At 36.2% G+C, this 22095-nt stretch overlaps 1 protein-coding gene across 1 annotated transcript; it reads left to right on the forward strand.

Annotated features, from left to right (window-relative positions):
- The first annotated feature begins 8453 nt into the window (after window positions 1–8453).
- On the forward strand, window positions 8454–11514 carry LOC18423277 (histone-lysine N-methyltransferase, H3 lysine-9 specific SUVH5). Its single transcript, XM_006827879.3, has one exon. The coding sequence runs from the start codon at window positions 9136–9138 to the stop codon at window positions 11218–11220; it is 2085 nt and encodes a 694-aa protein (XP_006827942.1). The 5' UTR covers window positions 8454–9135; the 3' UTR covers window positions 11221–11514.
- The last annotated feature ends 10581 nt before the right edge of the window (window positions 11515–22095 follow it).

A 22095-nucleotide genomic window follows, 5' to 3' on the forward strand; every position in this document is an offset into this window, starting at 1 on the left:
CTTTTGAAAATATATGATGAGACCTTTTACTTTTGACACAAGGAGGTCAAAAACACCAGTGACTGTTATATTTGAAAACGAATGGTTGAAGATGTATCATTGTTTGTGCATAAAGTTCAAAATAAAACTTCTTGAATGTTGTGACACACTTTCATCTATTGGATTTTACATCCAATGATTAAAAATGATTACGACCTCCTTATATAAAAAATAAATGGTTTCATAATACACAATTCATCTTAAAAAAATAAGATATTCACAAATGGAAAGTCTAGAATTCACAACCCTTCAAATTATTATGATGGGTGGATTTACTAAATATGAGATTCTTTTTATAAATTTTATTTTTATAATATCTTGTGAGTAAGCTTTCTACGCTTCCCCTACAACATAAAACATATATGCTTCCCCTTATCCAACTATCCATTCTAAATGGACGGTTGAGATAGCCACAATCACAATGTCATGTCTCTACACTATTTTATTTTTAAGGATTTTTTTTTCTAGAAATCATTTTGACACCAAATTTTGGGCGTCTACTCCTCTCTTAAACTCGCACTTGTAAAAAATATAAAAAAGAAATATTATCAATAAAATAAAATGACTAAAATGCATTCGAAAGTTTCAAGGGGTATTTTGGTCATTATATATTATCAATTTTTTAAAAAAATATTTTTCGTAGATGTGCCCCATTGAGAAGATGACAAATACCAAATTTCATATTCATACAATCTTTAGAAAAAAAACTAAAAATAAAATACTCTAAGGCATTATATCTAGATCAAAAGGTGTGTAGCTCACTTGATCTAAATTGGACGGCTGGATGCGATGGGATCTATGATCTTTTATTTGTAAGGGAAGTATATAAACCTTTCTATCTTGTTGATTAGGTGAGGGTATTTGTATAAAGCCAAGCTTTCTATGCTTCCCTTAGAAGATAAAACTTATATACTTCCCCTTTTCCAACCATCCATTAGGAATGGAGGGCTAAGATTGCCCCAATTACAATGTCACGTTTATGCACTATTTTATTTTAAATTATTTTTCTATAAACTATTTTGACACCAACTAGAAACTATTTTGTCACCAAATTTTGGACGTCCAATCCTTTATTAAAATCACACTAGCAAAAAATATAAAAACAATATTTTCAAGGGGTATTTTGATCATTATATTTTATCAAAAAATTATTTTTAATATTTTTTATAAGTGCGCCCCAATGAAAAGATATCACGTGCAAAATTTCATATTCACATAATTTGTATAAAAAAAAACTAAAAATAAACTACTATAAGACGTCTAAGATCAACGGTGAGTGGCTCTCTTGATCAAAATTGGACGGACAGATGGTAGGGGAAGCATAGATCTTCTATGCTGCAGGGGAAGTATCGAAACCTTTCCCTTTGTATAAATATAATTAAAAAGCAAATGTTTTTTTGTCAATTTTTAAAAGGTACTTATTAAAAGATAAATGCATTATGTAAAGGGTGCAGTTTGTATAGAGCATGGGCTCTAAACAATCAAATTAGAGCCTACCTTCAAATAGTATCGAGAAATGTGGTTTCAATATTGAAAATCTTTGTGATTGCCTTAAAATACAATTTTGTCTTTATTTATAAATTTTAAAGCTTTAAAAACAATGTAGATCGACAAATCTATGAAAACTTGAAAATCTTGAAAATTAACGGTAAAAAAATGCATTACAAAATACACTATTTTCAAAACTTAAAATCCATTTTTTTCTCATGTTCATACATGTTGATGTCGAGATGATATATTTGATAATATTTGAGTATCAAAACAACCTCTTCTAGTGAAAGTTTTTATGTAGGCTCAAATTTGATTGTTTAAAGCTTCTGCTCTATATAAACTTTTCCCTTATGTAAATAAAATTTTTGAATATTAATTTTTTAAATGTCATTCTACTTTTATAAAAATATCAAAATCCTATTTACTTAATAATTAAGTTATCCATTAAAATAAGTTTTTAAAGGGCAATTATCTATAATATACCTATATTTTAATAAAATCGAAAAAAACCCCCAACTTTTCAAAACCTCGCCTATACCCTTTTTCCCAAATTTCGACTTTTTTTTAGGAGGAAAATACTATTTACGGTAGTTTTTTTACCGTAAAACATATTAAGCTTTATGGTAATTAAAATACCGTAATAAGTTGAAAGATCATTATGATAATAAAAATACCGTACTATGTTGAACTAGAATTACGGTAATTAAATTACCGTAAAGGTTCCCACATTCTTTACGGCAGTCTTAGTATCGTAATGTTTTCAATTTTCATAAACAACGGGACAATGAAGAAAAAGACTCACATAGATAAACCAATTTCCACAGAGAGAGAGAGAGAGAGAACCTCAATTCGTGACATTCCATCCCCCAGGAAGGCGCGCATCTCTTCCAGAATCTCTCCCTAGAAAACTCACAAAATTTTGTCGAAATCAGATTATGAGTATCTCTCAAAATTCTCTATGATTGATGAGCATGTTACTTTCTCTCTCTACAACTTATCCAATTAAAATGCATACCAGTTAAAGAACAGAACAATGGGTGGGGATCTCACACCCTCTTATTTTTCTTGCATTTTTCTTATCTTCTTTGTTACACCATGGAAAGGCCTTATAACCAGAGTTGTCAGTTTTCTCTCTCTACACGGTCCAGTGTGAACTCCAAGAATGCCTGCAAAATGAAAGAGTTGTATTTTACAGGACCTTCATTCTCCACATAAATTTGAAATGATTCTTTTCATCTTATAAGCTGCATCACTTGACGGGCAAAAGGCTAGCGTAGTAGCATATTGCATGTTAAAAGGTAGATATTACTTCTAAAAGCCTCATATCCCTTAAAGTTATTGTTTTACAAAGCGTAGAAATAAGAGACTAATGCTTAACACTCTTCCCACACCCTTTTAAGCTATTGTTTTATGAATTCTACAAAAGTAAGAGACTTATGTTCAAACATCTTCTTCTCCCCCTCTTTCATTTTGCAGGCATTCTTGGAGTTCACACTGAACCGTGTAGAGAGAGAAAACTTAAACTCTGGTTATAAGGCCTTTCTTTGGTGTAATAAGGAAGATAAGAAAAATAGAGTTAAACAGAGGGGCAATGTTGTAGAGGCAATAAAAAATACTACAAAGAATGTGAAATCTTGGTCAAGGTTCACAGAGCGCAGGATGAGAGGGGTAGCTCTGATATTAGCATCGGTTTGAAGCTTTTCAACCAATAGGCATTTGTAATTGACGGGAAAAATGTTACGGTAATTAACGTATCGTAATACTATTATGATAATTAAAGTATAGTAATACTATTATGGTACTTAAAGTAAAGTATTGTAATACTACTTCAAGCTATTACGGTACTTAAAGTACCGAAAATTGTGAGAAAATTGGGTTTTTTTTTCGATTATAGTAAAATATAAGTATATTAACGATAATTTCCTTTTTTTAAACAAAAAAAATAAGTTTTAAAAAACATACTGGTCACAAGTCATAGCTCACTCACTCTGACATCGACCATTCCAACGGATTAGTGCTTGAAAAATCGTCGATCCAGATCAAAATCGCCCGATCCGGATCGGATATAGTCCAAAGCGATACTGATCTAATGATATATCGAGATTCGGAAGAACTGGGTTTTTTTACATTATTTTAATGTAAAATTTATATTTTAATATAAATTTTTTATTCCTACAGCACCATTCATATTATTTTGATACAAATTTATCACACGTACCTACAACAGCCATCGTTTACATTATTTTATTTAAAACTTTTTACACATTATTTTATGAGTAATGATCCTATGAGACCCTCTCACACCCATGTGTGTAGGATCCCAAAGGATCACCATTAAATTTGGCACAATTTGGAATATATTTCTAAAAAAAATCAAGTTCGACACCCATGTGATAACTTTTATAGAGATTTGTGCCAAATTTAATGGTGATCCTTTAAGGTCCTACATACATGGGTGTAGGAGGGTCTCATACGATCATTACTCTTATTTTATTACCTACAACCACTATAAGTACCTACCAACGACCATAATGAGCATGCAACTTTAAATTAAAGGCTAAGAGATAGAGTTTTATATAGCTATTTCAGCCTTTAATCGTTGGATGTGGGACTATTCGTGCTTGCTTTCAAGTACAATGGAAGACTTATTTGGACCTCATTTATAAGAGTGTGGTTTAACAATCCATTTAAGGCGCACCTCCAAATTTCATTGTAGCATATAATTTTGATATAAAAATATTATTAAGATTATCTCAAAATCTATTTTCTAATTATAAAATTTTAAATTAAGAAAATGATTAAAATCAAATAGATCTATAAACATATGAAAATCTTGAAAGTAGACGGTCTAGATAATGTGTTGTAAGATGCATCACTTTGGGGACTCAAAATCCTTTTTTTTTATTAGTCATACATCTCAACATTGAGATGATCAATTAGAGAGTTTGTCAATACTAAAACAACATTTTCCGATAGATTTTTGGGGTGCATCTGTAGTTCTACATTTTAAGGTTGCAACCTTATATCAAAATTTTCCTTTTTGGGTATAAAGGCTTAGTTGAACTAAGGCAACTAATTTCTTTTAGAAACTAAAACAACCGTATTTTTAAATATTCATAATGATTTTTTAAAAAAATATTTTGAGACAAAATTTGCTAATTTGGCTGATTCTCCTAATTTATTATTAAATTTTTAGATTTTAAAATTAGATGATATTATAAGACAAATTTCAAATTCATTTTTATTTGTATAGTAAAATAATGATAAAATAATAAAATACATACCTAATAATTCTAATTTTAATGTATAATATTGTCTTTAGTTAGATTTTAATAAATATTTGATAAGAAACTTCATATAGGGAATGAAAATCTCAATATTCACATATTGATAAAAAAATGAAAGTTAATAATGTAATGCTCCAATTTTTTATTGGATTATTAAAAAACATTTATAATGGATTTTCATAATTTTTTTGAGATTTTTTTTAAGACTTAATCTGTCTGATTCGATTAACTCCTAATCCGGACTGTCGATTCATTGATCCGGATGGGTTTTTAGGGTCAAGTCGAACTGGGACTTGGCCGGTTCGACTCGAGAATCGACGCCCTCATTTCGGTTTTAGCAAAATATACGAAACCACCCGTGTCTAGAGAGAATCGGGTGGTTTTAAACAGTGAACCGCGACACCACAACCGCGACATCACACACATGTACACGTGATTTTGTGTGTCTAGAGAGATGTCTGCACAGAAGACATCACATGCGACGGAAGACATCACATGCGTGTACACGTGATTTTGTGTGTCTAGAGAGAATCGAACGGTTTTAAACAGTGAATCACTTGATGACATCATAAACAGGCAGTTCTGATGTCATCGTAGTGCACCGCTCGATGACATCATACCGCTCGATGGCATCAGAAATTGGAACCAGTGAGCCGCCCGATGATATCATAAGACATCACACATGACGGAAGACATCACACATGTGTACACGTGATTTTGTGTGTCTAGAGAGAACCGAACGGTTTTAAATAGTGAACCGCCCGATGACATCATAAACCGGTAGTTCTGATGTCACCGTAGTGAACCGCTCGATGACATCATAAATTGGAACCAATGACATCATAAATCGACAGTTCTGACGTCACCGCAGTGAACCGCTCGATGACATCATAAATTGGAACCAGTGAACCGCCCGATGACATAAACCGGCAGTTCTGACGTCACTGTAGTGAACCCCCCCGATAACATCATAAACCGACAGTTCTGACGTCACCGCAGTGAACCCCTCGATGACATCATAAACCGGCAGTTCTGACATCATCGTAGTGAACCGCTCGATGACATCATAAATTGGAACCAATGAACCGTCCGATGATATCATAAGACATCACAAGCAACGGAAGATGGCGACGGAATACATCACACGTGTGTACACACTGCTTGATGACATCATAAATTGGAACCAGTGAACCGCCTGATATCAGCAGTTCTGACGTCACTGCAGTGAACTGCCCGATGACATCATAAACTGACAGTTTTGACGTCACTGCATCGAATCGCTCGTTGACATCATAAATTGGAACCAATGAACCGCCCGATGATATCATAAGAACTGCCGTCACCGCAGTGAACTGCTCAATGACATCATAAATTGGAACTAGTGAACCACCCGATGATATCATAAGACATCACATGCGACGGAAGACATCACACACGTGTAGACACCGCTCGATGACATCATAAATTGGAACCAGTGAACCGTCAGATGATATCATAAGACATCACACGCGACAGAAGACATCACACACGTGTACACGTGATGGAAGACATGCAACGGAAGACATCACATGCGTGTACACGTGATTTTGTGTGTCTAAAGAGAACTGATCGATTTTAAATAGTGAACCTCCTGATGACATCATAAACCCGTCTGATGAAATAAATTGGAACCAGTGAATCGTTCAATGACATCATAAACCAGCAGTTCTAACGACACCGTAGTGAACTGCTCGATGACATCATAAATCGCAACCGGCGGTTCTGACGTCACCGCTTCCCACCCGATGACATCATAAGACATCACACGTGACGGAAGACATCACACGCGTGTACACGTGACGGAAGACATGCGACAGCAGAAATCACATGCGTGTACATGTGATTTTGTGTGTCTAGAGAGAATCGATCGGTTTTAAATAGTGAATCGCCCGATGACATCATAAACCCGCCCGATCACATCATAAACCTGTAGTTCTAATGGGCAGTTCGATGAAATAAATTGGAACCAGTGAACCGCCCAATGACATCATAAACCGACAGTTCTAACGTCACTACAGTGAACCGCTCGAAGACATCATAAATCGCAACCGACTGTTCTGACGTCACCGCTCCCCACCCGATAACATCATAAACCGGCAGTTCTGACGTCACCACAGTGAACTGCTCGATGACATCATGCCGCTCGATGACATCATGCCGCTCGATGACATCATAAATCGCAACCGGCGGTTCTGACGTCACTGCTCCGAAATCACGCGTGTACATGTGCAACAAAATCACGTGGTACATATCACACGTAGGGTTGCCTCACTATTTTCGTCCGCATGCTTCATATCATATTACATAATTATTTATATAACAAAGTTGAATACCCATCATTTGATGTGGGATAATTCCCAAACATTATTAAATGAAGATGAAATTTAAATATATTCTATTAATAGGCAATATATAATTACATGTGGTGAGGAGGTGTGAAGGTTATGACTTTTGCTCTTTTCTTAGACCTCCCAAGGTCGAATTCCCTTGAGCATTATATATTATATTATATTATATAATGGTATAATTATTTTTGTTGTAAATAATATAAAAGGCATAAAAAAATAAAAAATAAAAAGTTTATTCTATTTGAAATCTTTCTCTTTCTACTAACAATCTCTTTCACTAAATTTATTATAGAAACCTAAAAACTTAAATGCTAAAAAATTTAAAACCAAATTTATTATAGAAAATTAAAAAATTAAATTTTGACAAATTAAAGTGTTATTTCTAAAATCTGTATGCATTTTATTAAGTTACATTGATAATCAAATATTTTATTTTATTTATTAATTTTTACATTATAAATCATGTAATGTACTATTTTTCTTATAGTTGTCAATAATACATTTTAAATTAGATAATATTATAAAATATTTTGAATTTGTTATTATTTGTATAATAAAATAATTATTAAATGTAAACTAATAATTATAATTTTAGTATATAATATTATAATTAGTTAGCTTGTAATAATTTTGGATTATAGTTAGTTAGGTTATAATAATTGGGTTTTTTTTAAAACAGATTAGGGTTTTTCGTCAAAACGAGATTTTAGTAGCCATTCTTTCATTGATTTAGTCTATTCTTTATAATAGTCCATATATAATTATATATTTTATCCATGATAATTCTATGATTTTACTTTTATGAGATGTAAATTTAATGATTAACATAAGTTTATATAGAAAAAAAACATTTTAATATTTACAAATTGATGAAAAAATAAAAGTTAATAATGTAGTACCCTCATTTCTTATTAGATTCTTAAAAAAAATATTTATAATAAATTTTAATAAATTTTTTGAAATCTTTTTAAAATTTAATCCGACTGATTCGATCAATTTTCGATTCGAATCTCCAATCTATTGATCCAAATAGATTTTTGGAGTGCTGCATCTAGAGCATTTATCCGTTTTTTAAACCACCGCATGCAACGGATAGTTAACTCAACACAAAACGAAAACATATTTCTTATAATTACCCTTAAATACAAGACATTTTAAATTTGAAAAGCAACAAAATCTCCATCATTATCTCGTGCAGGAAACTGTGTCCTCCTTAATAATAGAGTACGGAGAACTGTGCATGCGCCGTTATTATCTGCAACACGACCCCAAACGGCTATATCAAGCTCTGCCTTCCTTACTACACTGACTTTCGGTGCCCTTTTTTTCCTCTCTCTCTAACTTTCTCTCTCTGTAATGCTCTCTCTCTCTCTAACTTCTCTCCCTCTCCAACTTTCTCTCTCTGTAATGCTCTCTCTCTCTAACTTCTCTCCCTCTCCAACTTTCTTTCTCTCTGCAATGCTTTTTCTCTTCACTAGGGTTTTTTTCTCTAACCTGTCCTCTCTACCGACAGTCCTCAGTTTGTTTCTAGTCTTGTACGTCCTCTGTAGTGCCCTCTCCTTTTTTTTAATGGCTGCCTCTTCAATTTGAGTTCTGCACAAACACCGTGGAAATATAACTCCTGAGATTCGTAGGGGGCTTACACAGAAGAAAAGTGTGTTTCATCTTTCAAACTCTCTGTCCTCTCTCTCTTCAGAAGTTTGACTGTACTTTGAAGACAGATGGTTTGTGATGTCTCCTTCTTTTGGTGTGTGTACTCTCTACTCGTTCACGTTCACGTTCTGCAACTTCTCTCTTAGTTGCTGCAATGTCTCCTCTCTCTACCTGTTCAAGGCTTGATAACCAGGAGAAGGCCATGGTTGGAACTCTTAGGTCTAAAATGGCAGTAGATTTTTAAGCCTTCTTTGACAGAGAAACCGGAAGCTGGAACCATGGCGACAACTGTTGTTAGAAAGCAAGTATTGATTGAACAGCAAGAGAAATCTCACTTGGGTGGCCAAATTGAAAGAAGACGGGTTAAAACCTCTGGTACTAACATCCACAGGGAGTGTATGGAAGAATCAGTTCCAGACCGTGTACAAAAAGCAAAGTTGAGGGTAAACAGAGCACGTGCCTCTAACTCGGTTCTCGAATCACAGTCGAGAGCAAAGGTTTCAAATAAGAGGACCATACTTCTATCTGAGCTGTCTCCTGTGAAAAAACAGAGAGTTCTAAGTGAAAGTAATGAAAAAAAACAGAGAGTTCTCAGTGAAAGAAATGAAGGCAGTAAATATCAAGGGAGAGTTCTTCATGGCTCTGGCAAAATGGCCCATCGTCATGTTTGCTGTGATATATATTCAAGGCTAGAACCAATACCATGGGGTATTGAGGGCGAAACGGACTTGGGTTTACCTCAAATGGCAATTAAACCACGAATTTCTCTCAGTGAGAGGATACCAACCATAGAGGAGGTGCGGAAAACCTTAAGACTGTATCAATGGGCATACAGGAAGTTTTCTCAAGATACAGAAGGAAATATTTTCAGAGGAGAGAGAAACCCACCAAATAGGCCGGAGTTATGGGCAATGGAATTTCTTAGAGAGAAAAACAAGTTTGTGAACACTGGAGATCCCATACTTGGAAAAGTGCCTGGAATCGAAGTGGGAGATGAGTTTCAGTTCAGGGCTGAACTCATTGTTGTGGGGCTTCATAGACAACGCCAAGCCGGCATTGACTGCATGCGTAAAAATGGCACACTTCTAGCTACTAGCGTTGTGATTTCGGGAGGCTATGCTGATAACGACGACCAGGGAGATGTGATTATATATTCAGGGCATGGAGATAATGCCTCTTATGTGGTTAAAGGAAAGCCTAAGGACCAGAAGCTAGAGAGAGGAAACCTTGCTTTGCTTAACAGCAAAAGGTTCAAGACCCCTGTTAGAGTGATTAGAGGATTCAAGAAGTCTAAGAAATGTCCATTGGCTTTGGGCATCCAAGGTTTTGTTAATGGAAGGAAACCCCTAATGTATACCTATGATGGTCTGTATCAAGTGGAGAGCCACTTCATAAAGAGAGGATCACATGGGTGTGATGTTTTCCAGTTCATTTTGAGGAGACAACCAAACCAGCCAGAGCTTGTCTTGAACCCCTTCAAGCAGGTTGATAAATTTAGGAGGCTTGCAGGTCTTGAGAGGGTCATTGTTAGAGATGTTTCCAAGAGAATGGAGACAAAACCCATTTGCGTGGTGAATAACATCAACAGGGATGCTCCTTCGCAATTTGAATACATAAAGAAAATGATCTATCCTAAGATTTACAGCCCCTCTCCTCATGAGGGGTGTTCTTGTATTGGCAGATGCTCCGAAATTGCAAATTGCTCTTGTGCTATCAAGAATGGGAAAGAGTTCCCTTACTCTAATGGTTGTCTTGTGGAATCGAAGCCATTGGTGTATGAATGTGGTCCCTCTTGCACGTGCCATCCATCGTGTGGCAACAGAGTAAGCCAAGGTGGTATTAAATTTGAATTGCAGCTGTTTAAAACTAAACTGAAAGGGTGGGGTGTGAGGCCCTTGGGTTCAATTCCATCTGGTAGTTTTATTTGTGAATACCTTGGGGAGATTCTTACTAGGAAAATGGTGGAGAAACGAGTTGGGCCCAATGAATATTTCTTTGATATTGGGGTCAACTTCACCGATAAGTCCTTTAAAGATACTCTTTCATTTCTTGTTCCTGAATCTGAACCCACTGAAGCTTGTGATACTGTGGAGATCAAGGGTTTCACCATTGATGCATCAATAAATGGAAATGTCGCGAGGTTTATCAATCAAAGTTGCTCACCAAACCTTTATGCACAAAGTGTTCTTTACGATCATGGCGATAAGGCAGTGCCTCATATAATGCTGTTTGCTGGAGAGAACATCCGTCCCTTCGAGGAGCTTACTATTTACTATAAATTTGCTTTGAATCATGTTTGTGATAACAACAGCAATCGAAAGAAGAAAAAATGCCATTGTGGTTCTTCTGAGTGCACTGGATGACTCTCTTGAATTAAATGTGTATAGGTGCCTTTCTATCTTGAACTAAAATTTTGTATAGTTGAGTTAGCTTGATATTTGCCCATTTTTTGTTCTCTGTTTGTAATGGGCGCATTCAGGTAGCTTGATATGTGCCCACTTTATGTTCTTTGTTTGTAATGGGCGGATTCCATGCTTTTACTCAAGAAGATAGTTTTACTCAAGATAGTTTCTTTTGATTGTTTTGTCTTTGTAACTTTTCTTTTGATCGTTGTCTTTGTGACTCTCACTTCTAAAATACATTTTCATTTATGGACTGATTCAGTGACTCTCACTTCTAAAATACATTTTCATTTATGGACTGATTCAATGTTATGCGTTGGAAATTTTCTTCACTTTGTCTTGCCTTTAAGATTTTACTTGCATATATATTGCACATGCAACCCAACCCCAAATAGTTGGGATGAGGCTTGGATAATGACGATGATGACATGTATTGCACATGTAACTCTTTGGAAGCTTTTCTTATTTTTCAGTTTGGGTAGAAAAACCTATGAAATCATTGTGAGACTTCTTACCATTGTGGTTTGTGGTACCTATGATCTCTGAGGACTGAGGAGACATCATGTGTCCCCTGGATTCATTTGAATTTTTTTTAGAAAGGGCCTGCAATTTGCAGCTTTTCTTTTTATGATTCCATCGAGTGTTTCCGGTTGATTTAAAATAGTCATGTTCTTGAATGTTGATGGAGAAAACACCATGACTGAATCCAAAGGATTAATAAGCATAATGAGAAAAGCTTGATTGGTGTATTAAACGCCCTGTTTGTCATTTCGTGAACTAAGCTAATGCTTATGCACAGGGCAGTCAACAAAGACAATTATTAACATCTTTTGTGATACACATATACAATGTGAATGATATTATTCAATGGTAAAGGTGCTTCAATCTCTTTGACTTCTCTCTTGGATCATGTGGTGTGGGTTTGACCATGCTTTGGCATGCGCATGTGTATGTGGTATGTGGTGTGGGCTTGTGCTTATGACGGCTGAGCTAAATTTACATCTCTATACAAATATTATCGTTGATTCTTATGGAGTGATATACATGATTGGACATTCAAACCTGTACAATATAGGGGAACTCAAACCAGTATGTATTTTTGATAATCCGGCCTATGCATGTTTTTGGTCGTGTAGCAAAAAAAATGGGTGTGAATCGCAGACACTGTAACATATCCTTGGACATCTTTGTATCTTGCACTTGGACTTCTACTCAAGTTCGTTGCTATGTGGTAGACTCTTGCTCGTGTTCATTATTTGTGTTTAAAACACTTCACATATCTAATGAGCCTTGTGCTGTGCATATTCATTGCCTCTGGGCTCTTCTTGATGTGCCATTTTTGTGTGCTAGAAACTTTATCTGCCAATTACATTTATTTAGCATTTGTTTCAATTGAGAAAATTGGCCCAACCTATTTTCATGTAAGTGCCATCTTGCTGTTTCATGCAGCAATCACCTTGCAAATGTGTTTTCAAGGTGTGATTCAGCTATGAAAATGTTTTAAATAACATGGCACCCCACACCTGAGGTTAAGGGGGAGGTGTATCATAGACAGCCTGTTCATGGTACACGGTGGACAGCCGGTCATCTGCCATCCTATCTCGATGGCAGAAGGTAGTGATCAACTATACCAAGGTGAATGTCCTCCATGGAAACTCTGTTTGAATTCTTTTGTTCGTCATTGAGAATGGATAGTTGACGCCCAGCAGCCCAGCCATGCAATAAACCAGGCACTATAGTAATTTCCCTTGGTTAAAGTTCCCCATAACTTATAATCATGTCAAGGAGAGCATACATCTTGAGATGGATGAGTTCCCTCCATTGGCTAAGGTATGGGCGAGTAGGAAGTCCCTTTAAATGTGCACTTATTTGTCACCAGGAATCACAAGGGAGAAGAAAGATGAAAGAGAAGTAAAGCCCTCAACTCTCAAGGATGGAAACTTTCTTATAAAATCCTAGGATTGACATTTTTTTCTTGCTGAGAAACAATCTGTGACTGAATTCTGATATTCATTCAGCACAACAGCTTAAGGGTTGGAGTTGGAATTTTTCTCATCGTTATAGGAAATTTTCTGGGGCTTCTTTCTTATGAGCGAAGTGAAAAAGACGAAAAGTGTAAAACCTGATATCTAACCCTGTGGCAGAAATTTTACTATTATGCCTCATGTTACAGACAGAATCAGTAAAACTGGTCATCTCATCTGTTTATGACTAATATGAACCACTTCCCAAATCTCCAAATATCAAACTCCATTTTGAATTTTTCTGAGTGGGAAATGGAAGGTGGTCGGTATAATAGGAACATCCCAGTCCTTTGCCATCTGATTGATTCAAGCCAGTTTTGAATGTAGTGCTCTGCATGCAAGCCACACCTTAATGCCGTCACCTCTGCCATAATACTCAGTTGATTCACATCGCAATTGCCAGATCTCAGAAAATGCTCAAGTTCAGTTATGTAGTTGTCAAACATGCACTTTAAACACTTGTATCCTAAGAATTTTGGTATTCTCCCAGAAAATGCTGATTCCTAAGAGTCTATCAACTTGAATGCCTTCTTTTTCTGATCAGTAACTCTAATCTTGATACTATCAAGTTACAACAAGTAATTTGTGATGTATTTATGGGATTGTATACTATGAGAGCATTTATTTTTGGGACAGAGAGGTCACAATCATTTTTAGCTATTCGATGTGAGATCCAATAGATGAAAGTGTTTTACAACATTTGAGAAATTTTATTTTAAACTTTGTGACCAAACAATGACACATCCTTAACTACCCGATTTCAAATCTAACGGTCAATGATGATTGTGACATCACTGTATCAAAAGTAACTGGTCTCATTGTATACATATTCTTTATTTATTGTTACATTCATATTTGTTGTTGCATTCCCCTATAGCACATATCCCACACTCTTAGGATTCACCCAGTTGTAAAAATTCACAATGTTTAAAAAAACGGACTGCTCGGTGCCTAGGCGTCTAAAAACAATTTTCTACACGCCTTGACCTGGGCACCCCAACACGGTCGGCTGTACTTAGGTGGCCACCTAGGGCCCAGTTCTGGGTGGGGGCTTAGCACAGTTTACAAATTTTTTTTTTTAACTTCGCCCAAAAGGGAAAAAGGGGTCATTTTGACCCCCAAGTTTGTATAAAAGAAGTTTAGGGGTTTATTTTTCAACCTCAAACTGAAAAAAAACAAGAAACCCTCAATCTTAAATTTATTTATGAGAATCTAAAGCAATTGCTGAGAATCGAAAGTACTTTTTGTGGATTGAAAAAGTTTGTTTTTTTGATTGAAATTATTTTTAGGGTGCTATTGCTGGTCTTAAAAGACTTTTAAGTTGATTCGTAGCTCGACTGAGATAACCAATATCGAAAGATCAGAGATTGGGTAGAAAATGTCAGTCTGTAATCTTTATTTGAGATTTATTTTTTCAATGTGAGATGTCTTTTGCGAGATCTATTAGGGGTGGAGATCCGGGATGTAAATATTGTGTTAACCCGGATAAGAATGACGAAAATAAAATTATGTACAATTTCTGTAGACATGTTTCTAATGCCATCATAAATAGATTTAAGAAACATCTTGCCGGTATTAAAGGTGATGTCGCCCCCATGTAAGAAAGTTTCAAATCTTGTAAAGAAAGAAATTTTAGAGTACATTGAAGCTGAAAAGAGTAAAAAGCTGCAAAAAAAAAGGATATAGCAGAAATAAAGTTAGGGGTTCATATTTTTTTATGATAATATTGAAATTGAAGAAGATGATGATGAAGAGTGGGAAGAAGATGTAGCCATGGTTGGTACTCAGAGCTCTAAGACCAAGAGGGCTTTTGGGTCTAAAAAGGCTCGTACGAGAGGGCTTATAGATAGTTTTTTTACACCTAACCCTGAAATAGCAATTGTAAAAGGCAAGGGAAATGGGAAAAAACAGGTGACAATTGGAAATAGGTTTAAAAAGGAAGATAGAGCCAGGGTGATTCAGTATATTGCTCAATAGTTTTACCATGAGGGCATTTCTTTTGATACTACTAGTTTGAATAGCTTCCATACAATGTTGGAAGCAATTGGGCAATTTGGGCCAGGTTTGAAAGCTCCAACTCCTTATGAGATTGGAGAGCCACTACTGAAGAAAGAAGTCGAGTACACTAATGAATATCTCAAGACTCATAAGGAGGGATGGGCTAAATTTGAGATTTTTTTGATGACAGATATGTGGAGTGATAAGAGGAGGAGTTGGAGTAACATGAATTTATTAATAAATTGTCTCATGGGTACAGTTTTTTTGCTCTCAATAGATGCTTCCAATGATGTTCATGATGCGCATTATATAATTTCTTTCATTGATAAGGGTATTGAGGAGGTTGGGGAGGAACATGTAACGTCACAGATAATGCTGCTCCCAATCTAGCTGCAGGTCATTTGCTTCGACAAAAGAGGCCCTGCATATTTTGTACTCCTTACGCTGCACATTGCGTAGATCTTATGTTTGAGGCAATTGGTGAATTGCCTCATATTAAAGGAATTAATTTTAAGGCCAAAGAGGTTACAATCTTCATATCCACTCAAATACTTACCCTTAGCATGATGCGTAAGTTTACAAAAAAGAGAGAGCTAGTGAGGCCTGGGGTCACTAGATTTGCCATTGCTTAGCTTAGTCTATAGAGCATGTATAAGAAGAGGATCGCATTAAGGTCTATGTTTGCTTCAAAGGAGTGGAGTATGTGTAAGTAGTCTATAGATGCCAATGAAAAGAAGATACGAGGTATTATTCTTTTGAAATATTTTTGGTGTGGGGTGAAGCATGCAATATTAGTATTTCTTCCCTTGGTGAAGGTCTTGCGCTTGGTTGATGCTGATAAGTCCTCCATGGGTTTTATATATGATGTAATGGAAATGGCTAAGAATGAGATTGCAGAGAATTTGGGCAATGATGCAGCGAAGTATGCCCCAATTTGGGAGACTAGATATGATAAATGAGATAGGCAACTCCATAGACCATTACATGCAGCGGGGTACTACTTGAGCCCCAAATTCTTTTATGCAGATGCGGATATTGAGTCAAAAGGGGTAATTATGGATGATTTTAATGAGTGCCTTGAGAAATTAGTTCCTGATCCAAAAATCCAAGATAAGATATCAACTGAAGAGCTAATTTCGTAAAGTGTTCTTTGATGTCATTGGGGAAAGATATGGCATTAAGGCAGAGAAAGAAAGAAAGACGAACCAAGTAATATTCTTTTGACTTATGTACTTTTGTTTTATAAAATGTAAAATTATAATTTTCTTTCAAGTTCTGATAATGTTAAATACCTAAATTAATTATAAATGGTACCCACATATTGCAGCCTAATGGTGGAGACAACATGGGAGTAGCGCTCCAAACCTCCAGAAGATGGCTATGCGAATATTGAGTTTGACAACTATATCTTCTGGTTGTGAGCGCAATCAGAGTTCGTTTGAGATGATATTTTACTATTTTAAAGGAATACAATTTTATATGCTTTTTTTGTTTATAAGTTCATATTCATTTTGTAATATAGATTCATAAAAAGTAAGAAGATCATAGACTTATAATAGTTACTTATGCATTATTTGTCCTTATAAGTGCATACAAAAAGAAGAAATAGGCTTGAGCAAAGGAAGCTCAATGATTTGGTTTTTGTTAGAGAGAATCAAAGGCTCAAGGAGAAGAAACACCAACCACAGAAAGACCCTATCTCTTCGAAAGACATAGAGAATGCTTCAGATTGGCTAGTTAGTGACCCTGGTACTAAGGAGGTCTTCCCTGGGGAGGGTTTGACATGGGAAATGATCATGGAGGCTTCAGGGCAAGCTTCTGATCCCAAGAGGGCCACTCGAGCAACTTCTTCTGCTGGTACTTCACGGAGGGAGATATAGAAAGAGGAGGCAGATTCAGAAGAATCTCTAGAAGAAGAGGAATAAGTTGAAGAGAGTGATGATTCTGATGATGACGGTCTAAATTCTGATGCAGATGAAAGCAATGAAGATGATGATTCTGATTCTTATTGATGTCTTGATTGTCTTTTCTCTTCTTTTGAAGTAACTTTAATACTTTATTGCACCATCTTGGTTTGGGCTTTAGACATTTGGAGTTTGAACGATTTTTGTTTAGTTATGTGGTTTGTAATTTTTTGCCTTTTTGGACTATTTCGTTGTGTGGTTTATTGGTTTTTTTTATAGTTTTGGAAGTCAGTTTGTTGATGACTTGGAGAGTTGGAGACTTGGATGTTATTATGGTTTATTTTATGGATATGGAATATAGAGAATATGAGAGTTGGAGACCTTACAATAGCCTATTAGACTTTTAAATGTTTTGTATGGTTCAAAATTTGGAATAAATTACAAATTTTGACACAAATATATGCATATATGTGCATTTGGATAGCAAATATATAAAAAAAAACTAAGAATTTGCACCGCAGGGCGCTCGAGGTTACGAGCGCCCGCCTAGGCACTGGGCAGACGCCTAGCGTTTTTTGAAACCTTGGGGACTCATGAGCATTTTTATCTTTCTACAATGTGTTATTGGTGTACAGGTTATTATCGTTTCAGACCTCTCCTATTGAGGGAAACATCATTTTATAATGTCATCATAAGCTTAGTCTAGGTTTTCTGAATGCTGAACTTCCTAATGGGCCATCATTATAAATATTCATCGTACTTCTTTGACGTCTCTTGTTTCTGAAATCTCATTTTTCAATCTTCTTTCCTGTTGAGCCTTTTCTATTACCTTCCCAATAACTCTTAGAAGCTTGATGAACAGTATACTCGCTTTTAAGACATCCAGATCATTCTTATAAAGAACTTTAGTCAAGATACTAGCTATCTGATTTTGGATTGAATAAAAATACTACGGACATCACCCATTAGATGATTGCATTGGAAACCATTCTTAGGAAGATTGAAACTGAATGTTGAGAACCATGCACAATGAACCTTTTTGAGACCATATATGCTTTTAGGCAGACATCACATACAATTGGGATGAAGAGGTATAGAGGATATTGTAATGGTGGCTTTCCTAAATAATCCTCTTAGAGTTTAGTCTATAAGAAGGATTTTTTGACATCATGTGTCTTATCTCCCAATCTGTGACAGGATCTATCATGCCACCAAAATCAAGTGTATGTAGCAGCAGTTTATATCCTCTTCTACTATGTGTGACTTATATCTCTTGATTTTTTTTCCATGGAAATAATATTTAATTTGGTAGACCCGATTACCTTCATTACCAGGTTAGTAACAACTAATGTACATGTTTTTCTGGTTAGTGTCAAGTTCAACTTGTGTGACTGGTTCAAAAAGGGTCTAGGGCAGCAAAAAATGTGGCTTAATCGATATATGTAATAGATTCAGAAGTCCTGATGTGATGCAAATAATGATGTTGTTGAAGCCTAATATCAATTAGATGCAGAGTGTATAAACCATTTGTGAGACACTAAGACTTGCTCTTATGTGTTGGTGGGTCCATGTGTAATTATGGAAAAAGAGGAAATGGAGTACCAACACTGTTTTTTTTTTTTGAGTGAAGTTAACGAGAGGACCAACACTGTTAAATTGGCAATGGTTTCAAGGAAAAGAGATTCACAAAAAATGGAATAACAGATAAATTTCAGGATACACCGATCAGAATCGAGACTGGCCGGTTCATAGATTAGCGAATTAGATGCCAATTCTTTGCTAGTTCATAGAGTGGCCAGTTTATAGATTAGCGAATTAAATGGCAGTCCATAGATTGGCCAATTCTTCAGAAATTGATTCTAACTGGTTCTCTAAATTTTTTGCTTTATGTGTGAAAAGGAGTATTTTATTTGGACCAGTTCCAGTGACCCAGTTCTTATAACATTGGTGATAACACCTATGATGTTTGGTGTCACCAGAAAAAAGATGTCACTGCATTAGTCTTCACCATTTGTGATGTTTTTAGATGACGGCACCCTGACGTTTTTAGATGACGGCACCCAAAATGCTAGTTCCAAATGACAAAATCTACATTTGATGGAATGACTAGAGGAATGGGAGCCTCTAACACAATCATTTTGTCAAACGATAAAACGACTGAATGATAACTTTGCCAACTTATTTTGAAGTCCTTGACCACAAGATTCCATGGAGTAATTTTTGACATACATTAACAGTAGGAATGGAGGGTGGGATGTTAATGTAAAATTCTATGGAGAAATTGAAGTGCATTTAAAGCAACCAGTGAACTAGACAACTAACGGTAAGTTCTTCTCGATATCAGGCAGATGCATAAGTTATATTAAGTTGTTATATGAAGGACAAACACACACACATACATTGCCAATATAAATATACAATAATTGGATTGGAGCAACACAGATGAGAAGGACAGACTTGGGTTTCAGTTTGTTGAACCAGTAAAGCATAGTCAACACGTAACTTAACCCATTATAACAATTTAGTTCAATATGATTTCACTTGCATACTTGGAAAATCACCTTGGTACTAGTTCAAGAGATTGGGCTTGCACCAAGAGGACCATCATGAGAAGATTGAGAATAACCAGCCCTTTGCTGAAGAAACAGTGTATTGTAAACCACTAACATAACTGCAACCAGAAACCAATTATGAACGACATATACATCCATGATCTATACCATGGTAAAAATATTCTATTATTGGGATGATCAACGAATCCAAAGGTGAATTGTGGAAGAATCATTCTTGATTAAACTCTAAGGATTACAGTTCAAGTTATGGAGGGCACTTGTGATTTAGCACATCTGCTTGTAACAGATTTCTAGATGGGATAATTTCTCAAGGAAAGCTAATGCCAATATTACAGAGTTCATTGGGTTTGACAACTTAGTGCCACAGGTGTTTCTGTATTGGATCCCAGAGCTCGACAATGAATTCAGACTTAGTTAAAACGTTAAGAAATTACATGGAGGAATCAAAGCTACAACACTTGTTAATATCAGGGTAACTATTTTTTCTGGTTTCTTTCTTTTAGGTTAACAACCCATCATATTTTCTCCTCCATTTCCTCTTTTATTACGACCCCATTTAGTGCTTCAACACATATGAAACAAATGCACACTTTTGCATCAGACCTTTTCATACTTTCAGTTGCACCCAAAGCATAACACATAGCATGAAAATGCTTATTTCTTACATAAACTTAAATATGCTTTCACATTAAACCCATCCATTAATTTCAGTCTCACCCCATTCTACAAATTATAAAAAACCAAAGTTTATAAAATACTCTTCTAATTGTACGGATTTCTACATACTTTTGCATCAAACCTTGGCTTCAATCTCACCTTCGTTCGACAAACCCTAAAACTAACACAAAAAGTTGACTCTTTTATTGATAAGTAATAGATAAAGGCTTGCTTTGTGGTTTTATTGAGAAATTGGGCTATCGAGCTTGGCCCGAATTCTCACCAGGCCGGCCTGAATCCTGCATTCTACCACCATTTTCAGCAACCATAAAACTGCCATTTAATCTGGTTTCACCATTACCATCTTTGCGAAAACCACCAGTACCCCTGTGTTCACCATAATCACTCCCTTGAAAGCCACCAAACGCGAAACTGCCGACACCTCCAAAACCAAAACCAAAACCAAAACCACCTCCTCTACCTCCACCTCTTGAACCTGAACCTGAACCTGAACATGAACCAAAACCAAAGCTAAAACCAGTGCCTGAAGTGCTGGATCCCGAGCCATAACCCCAACCTCCATGAGGTCCCGAACTTGAGCCCCACTGGAAACCCCAGCTTTGGTTTGGGCTGGAGCCTGATTGCCAAAGGAAGTCCGAGCTTGCGCCATCGCCATTGGGATTTGACATTTCAGTGGATCTAGGGTTTTTTTTGGTTGGATACAACGCTGCCTTATTGGCTTTGGTTTTGGAAGCTCTCACCAATTGCTGATTGTCTTTTTGCCTTTGAGGCGGGCTATCTTGTTTTTCTTTTTTTTGAAAATTACAAAATGGCCTCACGCGTACACTTTGCAACATACCCCTCACTTAACCTTTTCTCAAAAATACATTTTTCATGTAAATACCCCTCAATCAAATAAAATTTTTTTATGTCTAAGTGCGCTCCAGCATTGTGTAAGTGTGTTCTGACAGTGTAAAACTATAGAGTCACAACGCTCTGGCACTGTCTATATGCGTTCCGACAATGGATCATGTGCTCCGACAGTAGAATCTTGAGTTACAACGCTATGGCATTGTATATGTGCGCTCTCGTACTGTGTATATGCGCTCCGGCAATAGATGTGCCCTCTAGCACTGCGTAAGTGCGTTTCAGCAATGTAGCACTTTGGAGTCACAACGTTCTGGCACTGTCTATGTGCGCTCTAACAGTGGATCATGCACTCCAGTATATATGCGCTCCGACAGTGGATCATGCGCTCCAGTATATGTGCGCTCCGATAGTGGATCATGCACTCCAGCACTGTGTAAGTGCACTCCACAGTGGAATCTAGCATCACAACGCTTCAGCAGTAGATGATGCACTCTGATACTATGCAAGTGCACTCCGGCAGTGCAATACGGTAGAGTCATAGCACTCCAGCACTTTCTATGTGCTCTTCGATAGTGGATCATGCGCTTTAACACTGTATAAGTGCACACGGGCCACGTAATTTGGATTTATAGCGCTCAAACATTGTGTACTCTGGCACTAAGGTGATTCGTTTGGACAATGAGCTCTCAAAATCAACATCATATCTCATCAAATTGATTTTTTTGTACAAAAAAATCATTTCCGTCTAAAAAACTGAACTTTTTCGGGTATTTGCATAGAAAGGTAAACGGGGTAAGATGCACTGATGTG

This window comes from Amborella trichopoda, chromosome 4 (genome assembly GCF_054954075.1).
Source record: "Amborella trichopoda isolate Santa Cruz 75 chromosome 4, AtrichopodaSantaCruz75HAP2 v2.0, whole genome shotgun sequence".
Taxonomy (NCBI): Eukaryota; Viridiplantae; Streptophyta; class Magnoliopsida; order Amborellales; family Amborellaceae; genus Amborella; species Amborella trichopoda.